We start from the raw sequence: 10956 nt of genomic DNA, 5'->3' as shown, positions 1-10956 counted from the left end.
TTGTGGAACCCAGGCATAACTGGCTATAATTTTATTTTGTGGAGCAGAAGAAGAGAAGGGATACAATAAGAGCAAGTGAAACCTCTCAACGAGCTCAAACCAAACTATGGAAGATGGAAATATGTGTCCTAAGTTGAAAATGAAATATGTAATTAAGGGAGACAGATTTTATGCCATGATCAGAGATACAAGTCTTTCATATAATCATGATATTCCGAAGAAATGTTACATGGTTAATCTCCATCAACATCAGAAGTAAAATTATGATTTAATTACATCTGACAAGGTCTTCCTTTTGCTATAGCTTCGACATAATTTCCATCAACGCACAAATTCAACTCGAGACCCGGAGAAACAGAGGACAACAAGGTGCCCTGTATTCCTACCTCAAATGATCAGATACAGTAAAGGAAAGAGAAGAGATTATAGTCATAGCCACAAAGCTCCGGCATCTTTCAAGATAGGCACCAGTTCACCAGTAATATGAGAAGCCATGATTCTTTCCAGCCCACCAAACAATTTTCCTCCAACAAAAACCACAGGAAACTGCACTTGATCAGCATCCTTCCCTCCTTTATCCCCATTAATCATTGATAACGCCTTGATCACATAATCCTCCTCCTTCTCTTCCACCTCGAAGACCGGTGGGTTGACACCTAGCCCTAGCAACAACTTCTTCACAACATGACACATGCAACACCCGCGCTTGCCAAATATAGCGATCGAATTCTCTGACACTAATTTTTGGACATGATATTCTTGACCATTGGTCACTACTAGCACATGTCCAGCACTAGTACTATTAGCACCACCATGATCACGTGAGTCACGTCCCGGGAGTTTCCGGTTGCCGGCAGTGGTGGCCGGGGAGTAGGCTCTAAATGGGATTGCTTCCTGCATGAGGATTGATTGATGGACGGTGTGATCGAGTGTGACAAATTTGAAAGATTGGAATTAGAAGATTTGTTTGTCATGTGGAGAAAGAGAGGGAGGGAATGGAGAGGCATTATATTGGGAAATGTGACGGGGGAAATGAGAAGACTCTCACGTCAACGGCAGGGACTGTGGGTGACGTGTTTTACATCACAGCTTGGTAGACGGATTCCTAGCTAGTTGCTACATCTCCCTGACCATGACCCTTTCTTGTTTCTTGCTATCTGATCAGCCAAGGAGTTCTTGTATCATAGTTAACTATTTTTTACATTAATTAATTAAAATAAAACCAAATTCTTTCTTGGGCAACTTGGATGCAGAAGATCATTCAATTGCCGAATATATCCTCTTATAAATGGACGTTAATAATTCTGTAACAAAATTGTAATCAATCAGGGGTGGAGCTAGAAAATACTTTTAGAGGGACAAGATTAAAAAATGTTTTTCTAGGAGGACCAAAACTTTTAGTTTTTACTAGTTTTGGCCCTAAAATTTCAAATTGTCTAAGGAAAGCCAGAATTTCTTTTTTCAGGGGCCAGCCCTACCACCCTTCCCTGGCTCTGCCCCTAAATGAAACTATATGAATTTAATGCGTTGTTTAGTATTACTTGTTGTTGTCGTTTTTCACTTTTAGTTTTTTTTTTTTAAATAAAAGAATTTTTTTTTTATTTTGTATTGTTCTTATAGGGGGGAAAAAAACTATAACCACCATCACAATTGGTTTTGAGAAATAAGTTCAAATTCATCATATTTTCTTCACAAGTTTTCTTTCTTTATGATATATTTTTATATTTTTTTAATGTAAAACTTAAAGGAAAAGTGTTGCTTTAACAGCATTTTGGATAATTTTCTGTTTTCCTTCAAATATTTTCTAAAAACAGAAGAAAAATGTGTTCAATAATTAAAAATAAAATATGTTTTCTTGAAAACACAAGTTGTCCAATTTTCTAGAAAATTGAAAAACTATTTCACTTTTTTTTCGAGTAATCTACTATAGAATAAGTGGATATAGCAAACAGGTTTTGATACATAAAAATTACTATTTTTAAAATATTAATTGTCCATATTATATTTGTTCTAGGTTTAAAGTAATATAGCTTTATAATACATTAAAGTCTTAAAACTTATCGACAATATCTTTTATAAGTTTATTAAGAAGTTTTATTTCATTTCTAATAAACATAAATAAAGAGCTCGTGGAGAAAAAGTTAAAAGATAAGAAGATTGTTTTCTAATTTATTTATATCAACATTAAACTAATATTTATATATATGAAGATTGTTTTCTAATTTATTTATATCAATATTAAACTAATATTTATATATATATAAAAAATTTCTTTTCAAATTAATGTATATCTAGAGTTTAGAGTCACAATCACACATCTTTCAATTTGTTTGTAGAGTTTAGAGGGTAATTCTTCATTCAAATTAATTGAACAACTAACCTAGCAAGAAGTGTGATGTATAATTAATTAATTATAAATTTTTAATTCATTAACTTAAATTAATTAATTCTAAAAATTATTTATGTTACATAATGTCAAATGCTTAAGTGCCAAGTGTCATCATATATATATATATATATTAATTTTGTCTTTTCCTTTAAATATCTTTCCTCCAACATCTAAATCTATTGATTGGTATTCTTCACATTATAGGAATCTTTCCTTCAACATCCCTCGTATTACAAGATTAAAAAAAACCTTTAATATTTTAAATGTGGGATAAAGTTCTCTGGAACTACCTAATATCCAATAAGGATTTTATCTATTCCTTCTTGTTCTTTTATTTTATTATTTTAATAAAAACTAAATGAGGCTCTAATTTTTATAATTTTGAAAATATATTTTTTCTTGAGTTTCTTCACGGACTATGGATAAAAATTTGAGAACCTAAAATGTTCAAACACAATTCGAAGCCTAAAATGAACTCAAAAAACAAACTAAAAAGGCAGGCTATTCAATAATTAAGGGTATTATTGGGAATTTTAGAAAACTAAAAGGATAATATTGAAGAATTTTAAACAGTAAGGGTAGAAGTGAAACAATAATCTGTAGGGGTAAAATCGAAGTTCATCTAGTAAAGTCAATATTGCCAGGAGAGTTTATATATAATTGGATGGTTAATAAGTTTGTTCCTGCCATGAATTCATTAAATTTATTGTTTTCGGTTCTAACAAGAGGCTCAGGTTCTGTTAATTACGGCAGCTGCCAAAAATCACCACAGAGATGCTTCGATTTGTATTTAATTTACCAGTAGATTAACTGTGATTTGGCTTAAACAAAAACTAAAATGAGAGACTTAAATTTCGGATTATTCGATTTTTCTTTTCGTTGGAGGTATGACCCTTCAGTCTACGTGCCATCACTGGCTGGGTAATCAGGAGATTAGCGTTAATAATTAGTAATAAACCATCACTATAAAGATGAGAGGGAACCCTGACTATTTTTGTAAAATGAGCTTTTTTTAACCTCGAATGCTTCGATGAGAGGATTTGAGCCCATGACCTCGTCTAAGTTTGCATATCTCACGATCACTTGACCAAAATCCTATTGGTTGATCATTACAATACCGAGCTAACTATTTTTATTATTAAATAATTATATGAATTATCAATGCAATTCAAAGGGTTGAGGTGAGTTTAACTTCATGTGAATAGTTAATTAAATTAATATATTATTTTAACCGTTTCATATCAATTTTATATTGTATTTGGTTAACGTGTGGCGTTGATTAGTAGCAAGCTTATTGCTTCTTCTTTTTCTTTAATTGGTTATTTTTTTAAAGTTTTTATTAAATTTTATGATTTAATATTAAGTTAATTTTGAATTAATATTTATATTTTTTTATATAATAAAATAAAAAATTAATTTAACTTAATGAATTCCATGATCAAGCATGTTTTTTTCTCCTTTTTTTTTAAATTTGCTCAGTTAATAAGTTCATGTTAATACAATTTTAATATAATTTAATTTAAAACATAGTCTAAGTAGTCTAAACAAAGAATCAAGGAAGGGATTTGTCAAATTTAAATTATTATATCAAACTTAATAATAATATTAAAAAATATTTGATAATCTAAATATTATTTATTTACATTCCAAATTTTTTTGATACAAGCTTCAGCTATAGTGCGAATAATAACCTAAGTACGAGATTGACGCATTCCGAATTTAATATGTATGTAGAGGAAGCTCATCTCACTAACATATATGATAAAAATTTTACTTTTGGCAGACGGCATGAACTAATATTATTGGATGGGTATGAAAGGCATTTTCTTCCTCAACGAGAAATATGGAGATGGGGTCGTCAATCCTCTGTACCACGAGGGGTGTGAACTCACGCACATATATTTATATATTTGATCAAGTGTATTTGTTGAGTAATTGGTTTTTTAAAATAAATTATTATTAATTTTGTTTTTCAATAATCTTATTTAACTATGTATCAAAGTTCCGATTAATTTTAAAATATATAGAGTTTTGATGTGGTGTTGAATTCTTCTATATCATAAAAAAGTTTAGTGGTGAGGAATCTCAATGAATCCTCTCTTCCTATTGAACGGACCCGTGAGCCGAAACCAGGAAACAAACACCCATTGGACGGAGATGCTTCAAAATTATTAACCCAAAGTGGAGAAAAAGGCCGTTCCAGGACGGCGCGCCGTGTTCACGTCATCCGTATAAACAATGTCGCCGGTGACATAACATTCACCGTCACGAACCGTACCTCACTTCATCATCTCGACAATTGGATAATATTCGCTGATGAGGCCATCTTCGGCTGCCTACTTATTTTAAAACCAATGCTTTCATTTTTGGACACGTATCAGGACCAGTTCCCTTTCTCATTGCTGACGTTGCACCACATAGATCATGGGACCCACTTGATAAATGTCTTGTATTTTGGTTGGAAGTTGTTTCACGGAAGTTGTTTGTTTTTTAAAAAGTTTTTGTCTTAAAATATAATGAAATAATATTTTTTTTATTTTTTAAAATTTATCTTGAATATTAATATTATAAAATAATAAGAAAATATTAAAAATTAATTTAATATAAAGAAATAATAATTATTTTAAAATATACTCTTAAAATACAAAAATAAATGTTATTAATGCCGTGATAGAGAGATTGCAGTTGGATTTTCTGTTCTTTACAGCGTAAAAGCACAAACAACAGAAACATGTTTTTCATTATTTTATTGCGTTTTTATTTTGGGTTCTAACTTCTAAGTAACATTTACTCTCCTGTTCACAAAAAAAAATTCCACGTTTTGAAGCAGTAAAATACTAGGAACTCTTGTCACCTTACTAAAAGTTATGATATATGGAGGGGTTGATAAGTTGTTTTACAAAAGAAATAAATTAATTATGATGGAAAAATTTGATGCAAATAATTAACGATTAAGAATTATATGTGCTCATAAATATTAAAAATAATTATGAGTGCTAATTAAAAATAAGTTATGAAGATAAAAAAATATTAGCATATCTAATTTTTGTAAAGAAATTAAAAAATTGGTTTGGGGCTTTTTTAATAATAAAAAGTTAGAATGTCAACAGATCAATTTTTCAACCAAAAAATTCTTAAACAACACGAAATACAAAATTAAACAAAAAGATAAACTTTTCATTCTTTACCTTAATTTATCTTTTTCCTTACAATATGACAAAAGATAAAAAAAAAATCTCATTGGAACTTTTTTAATTAAATAAAATTTATTAACACAAACAATAAGGTTTTTTTTTTTGTTATTGTAATATGAATAATCAATAACTTTTTTTTTATTGTTTGAGTTTTTGCAACTTGATCTCTTCTCTCTTAAAACTAGAAATTTAAATATGAATAAAATAAAGTTTTAGATTAAATCATAAGATTATTAATTATAATAATTAAGAGACTAAAATAAAAATTAAGAAAATCCTTAAGGAAAAGTTTGCCAAAAATGTGGTGGATGAACAATAATTGGAAAAACAGGGCTATAGTTTTCATCCACTTTCAATTTTGATCATTTTATTATTAATTTTGATTAAATAATAAAATCAAAATCTTTTTCATTAAATTAAGCATTTATTCAATGTCAATATATTTTTTAGACTGAATAATAATCAAATAGAAAGTTAATAAAAATAAATAGTTAAATTCAATTTTTTTTAAAATAAATTATTGAAGAATAAAATTAAATTCAATCATTTAGATTCTCATGAATCTAATGCATGTGTTTTGGTAGTGTTTTGTTGTTTTTCACTGAGAACATCTTCACATTCAATCTAATTTTACTAAATTATTATTAATGTATTGAGATGGTAATGAAATGTAATTTTTAATGTATTGAGATTGTACTGATTTTTTAGCAATATGGAAACTATTTCAAGAATTCCAAAACAACCCCTTTCATAAACTATTATAACTATTTATTAGAATTTTATTATTATTTTTAATTTACCCTGTTTATAATTTTTATAAAAAAATTATAAAAAAAATTTCCTTGCTATTTAGAAAGGATTACAATGGTACTGGTTAGAAATTTAAAGTTAGCTAATATACATATCTTTTTTATTCATATTTTTCTCTCTTAAAAAATTACAAAAATGTAAAAAAGGAGTTGGACTTCGTATATATTTTAAAACCCAACAAACGTATGTTAAAAAAATTAATTATTTTTATATTTTTTAAAAATAATTTCTATGTATTGAATGCTTATTAATTAACAAAAAAGTATCATGAAACACTTGTTATCCAAATTCAAACATGTAAAGTAAATTCTCAATCTATAAAGGTTGATAGTGATGAAATTGTGAAAAACTTTACATAGAAATTATGTTTTCATAGCTAGGATATGGATAGTGTGACTAGGTTAGTCATTAATTGATAGGCTTGCTTTAAAAAAATAAATCCCTTGAGGAATATAAAATTTTTTAATATCTAAGTCAGTAGATACATGTAGAGTGAAAAATATGCAAAAAGATATAAAAAAATTATAAAGTGAATTTTAGAGAATTCATAACTATACATGTTGGCATAAAACTTTTATGGTCTAGCTTTTAATGGTGTGACTTTAATTAGCCTTTATGTTTTTTTGATGGCTTTGGTGGCATTTGGCTCATTTTATTGTCTAGAATAACATGATTAGGGTTTATTTTGCTAGAAATAACTCTGGCTTATAGATCTGGTTGTGCTCTAACTCACCACTAGAAAAATAAACAATACTAAAGGAATATTTCAATAAAATTTTTTTATCTATATATACTAATGATTGTCTAGTGATTAGGTGTATTTATACATCAATGCCTTAAAATTGTTTTATGAAAAAAAAGATATATCAGTGGTTAAAAAACTGGTATTGATCATTGGTTGTTGAGTTGGTTATCAATTAGAGAAAAAGATGTATAAAAAAAATCATTAGCTAATCATGATTGTTTGTTGATTCATGTAACATGGATGATTGTTGCACCAATAATGCCATTGGCACAAAACATTATGTATGTTTTACATAGAAAAACTTATGAATGTGTAGAAAAAAGGCCATGTCAAATACGATTAGACAAACCATGTTAACACCAAGTTTGTATGGAGTTTCAAGCTGAAATTTCAACCATTTGGATTAGTCTAAATGCTTGAAAAAATTTCATCCATTTAGGCTAGGAACAATATTTTTAAGAGAAAACTTCTTTTTTTTTTTTTTCTTGTATTATCATTCCCTCTTCCAATTCTTTTAAAATGACATGTTTATAAAACTTTTTTACTATAAAAAACGAGAAGAAAAATGCTTATTCTATAAATATTATCTTTTTTGCTTGTATGAAAATGTTACCATGACTAGACTTGTATATGAATTTTATTAATGTTTCTTGTATAAAATTTTATCTTGTAAAATGTTTCTACAAAAAACATGGGAGTTTGCTTTTCTTGTTTGTTAAAAAAATAGTCTGAAAAAAAAGTATGAAAACAAGTAATATAGTTTATGTATGCATTTAGGGATGCATAAGTAATCATAGAGCCAAAAGAAGGATCCATGATCCTTTAAGAGATAAATGGTCCAAATACCTGGAGAAAGATCTTTGATCCTATTTTAGAGATAAGTGGTTTGAAGATAAAGAATGATCTCTAATCTTCTTTTAGATATAAGTTGTCTAAAGACCTAAAGAATTTTAATGGAGAAATAGAGATTATATCATGGATATTTTTATGGAGAAACACTACTACTTTATTGAAAAATTAAAAAGATAGAGTTAGAATTCTTAGAGATAACTTACAAATTATTTGATCTTAAGTAGCTTATCATGGATTATGCAAACTTGTTTTTCTTATTAATCTAGTTTTCTTTCTTTATTAACAAACTATTTGAGATATCCTTTTATAATCATTCTTTCTATTTCTTTTTTCAGGATATGACATTTCTTAATGTCATGTTCATGATAATGGTTAAAGAAACAGAACTTATTAGAGTTTCTTATGTTTGAACCACTTTTCATGAGAGGTGGGTATTACATGAAGTCTTTTCCCTTGATGGAGGCCAATACTTCAGTACATGTGATGATAAGTATACATGGTCATGAGCTCGATAAATACCAGGCGATCACGAATGCACCCCTTAGTGTTTTTTTTTATGCTTTCATGGTAGGCAGATGGCGTTGTAAAGATTCTACTATTTTAAAATGAGAATGTTCGTATCTGCTGACACTTACTTGTTCTACTTAAATATGATTCTTCATTATCTATTTTTCATTAAGAAAAGTCTTATTAAAGAGAAAGTATAAACATCCCCTTAATGAGTAGTTATAAACTCCTTTTACTAAGACTTATATGACAATGGTTCGAATAAATTTTTAACTTTTAACATTTCCTTATTGAGTTTCTAAAGGTAAGCTCTAATGCTTTTATTTTTCATTAGATGATGCATAATAGATCAGTCATGCTCTTTATAGTTGAAATACTAGTGTTAAGGCAAAAGAAAAACTTCACATAAAGATCATAAAAGTCAATGATAAGCCAAGTTTAAGGTTGCGATACCACACATCAAAATACTCATGAAATGTTAAGGGAAGAATTTTACACATAGAACTATATATATATATATATAAGCGCCCTTGTAATGATATAGTCTTTGGAGTGATAAGTGTGAAAACACTCTGTGATAAATTGGTAAGTCTCGCACTTGATGAGAGTGGTGTTTTTTTAGGAGTTGATCTCATTTCGTGTTTAGATACCTTTTGTTATGGGGTATATAAGTAAGAGTCAAAGGAGGAATGTTGGAGATAGTCACACATATAGTTAAAAGTTGTGTGCGGTTTTCATAACGAGAGTGAGTTTTTCATAGAGTTGGAGTGTCATGAATACTTTGCACATTATTATGTTTTGTTTCTTCATAGATTTGGAGTTGTCTTTATACATATGGCATGTGTAATAGATCTGTGTTTAGGATTTTCTATTGATGAAATGAAAGAGTGTAAGGTTGTTCTTATATGACTAGAATAATATTGTTGATTAGTTTTATTTGTTAGGAGAATTGTTGGAAACCTAGGAGAATTAGAGATCCTATGGTATGAATATTAATTACTCTCTCTTGTCATATAGTCTAATTAATCATCAAAAATAGTTTTCAAGAAAAGTGAAGAGAAAGAACTAGCCTTTTATCCCCCCCCCTCCTAAATAATGTTATTGATGAAGTTGTAAAAAAAATCACACATAAATTATGTTTTGTATAGCTTGGTTTATAGATAGTGTAACTTGGTTGACCATTCATTGATAGGCTTGACTCCTAGTTATACCTGAAAAAACTAAATCTTCTTAGGAACAAGGAACTCTTTGATGTTTAAGCTAATAAATGAATATAAAAGGAAAAAAAAATATAAGAAGATAAAAAATAAAATAAAGATTAGCAAATACGTATTCACATATGTTGACCTAAAAATTATGTGGTATTATTTGGCATGACTTTAAATGATGCAACTTTTGTTGGATTTTATGTCCTTTAGCTAATTTTTATAATCTATAATCTAGAAGGGCATAGATAAGACTTATCTTGGTAGGAATTGCTCTGAATTATAGGCATGGTTGTGCTTTGGTTTGTTTGCTTAGTGACTAGATGTATTATACATTATAGCATTGGGATTTTTTCATGGAGAAAGAGAAATGTTATTAGTGAAAATATTAGTGCTAATCATTAGTTGTTGAGCTACTCATTTAGAAGGAAAAAAATCATTGGTTAGCCATGATTATTCATTCATTGATGTGTCATGTTATGCATGCCATTGGTGAATATATTGGTGGTGACAATGTCATTGGAGTAGAAAATAGTGACCGTTATATATAAAAAAAACTTATAACTTATGTGTCCCTAGAAAATTATGTGCATGAAAAATTTATGCGCGTAGTTCATAAGTACTCAAAAAAATACATAAATGTTTGTGTTAGATACGATTAGATAGACTAGGCAATACTAAGTTTTAATGGAGTTTCGGGCTGAAATTCCATCCATTTAGAAAAGCCTAATTGGATGGAAAAATTAACTTTTAAAAGAAAAAACTTATTTTTTTTCTTATATTATAAAATAAGAAAGAATAAATAGAAGTTATTACACAGAATTTTCTCTAAAATAGTTAAATTTAAAGCAAATATGTTTTACTTTGACTCATGATATTGATGGTGATATATGCATCATTATGCAAGGGGCAAGCTTTAAATGGGTTAACTATTTAGCTATAATTAGATAATTGGTATGTGTTATGTTGAGAGTTGGATCAATATTTTTTTAAAGAAAAAAATCTGGGCCACATAAAGCTTTTTGTCAATGTTGTTAAACTTGGCTCAATCAGTTAACCTTGAAATCTCACAATCCAAATCTTTGTCTATTTTAAGTTTTAAATTAAATCGCATGAGAGTTAACTTGACATGATCCAATCAATTTAAAAAGTCTAAAGACAATTTGGATAACCAGCAAAAACATGGTTTGACTTTAAAATAAATTAAGGTGACTCTTTTTTTTTTAAGTATTGAGAATGAAACATATTTGATCA

At 28.4% G+C, this 10956-nt stretch overlaps 1 protein-coding gene across 1 annotated transcript; it reads right to left on the bottom strand.

The window, feature by feature from the left end:
* On the bottom strand, nt 1–1056 carry GRX480 (Thioredoxin superfamily protein). Its single transcript, XM_011029459.1, has one exon. The coding sequence runs from the start codon at nt 898–900 to the stop codon at nt 430–432; it is 471 nt and encodes a 156-aa protein (XP_011027761.1). The 5' UTR covers nt 901–1056; the 3' UTR covers nt 1–429.
* Between the last annotated feature and the right edge of the window lie 9900 nt (nt 1057–10956).

This window comes from Populus euphratica, unplaced genomic scaffold (genome assembly GCF_000495115.2).
Source record: "Populus euphratica unplaced genomic scaffold, PopEup_1.0 scaffold15.1, whole genome shotgun sequence".
Lineage (NCBI taxonomy): Eukaryota > Viridiplantae > Streptophyta > Magnoliopsida > Malpighiales > Salicaceae > Populus > Populus euphratica.
Note: the sequence above shows the minus strand (reverse complement) of the source record. Positions and strands in the feature narration are given on the sequence as shown.

Coding starts and splice junctions, on each gene's coding strand:
- GRX480 (XM_011029459.1), bottom strand. CDS start 900: ATGCAGGAAGCAATCCCATTTAGAGCCTACTCCCCGGCCACCACTGCC.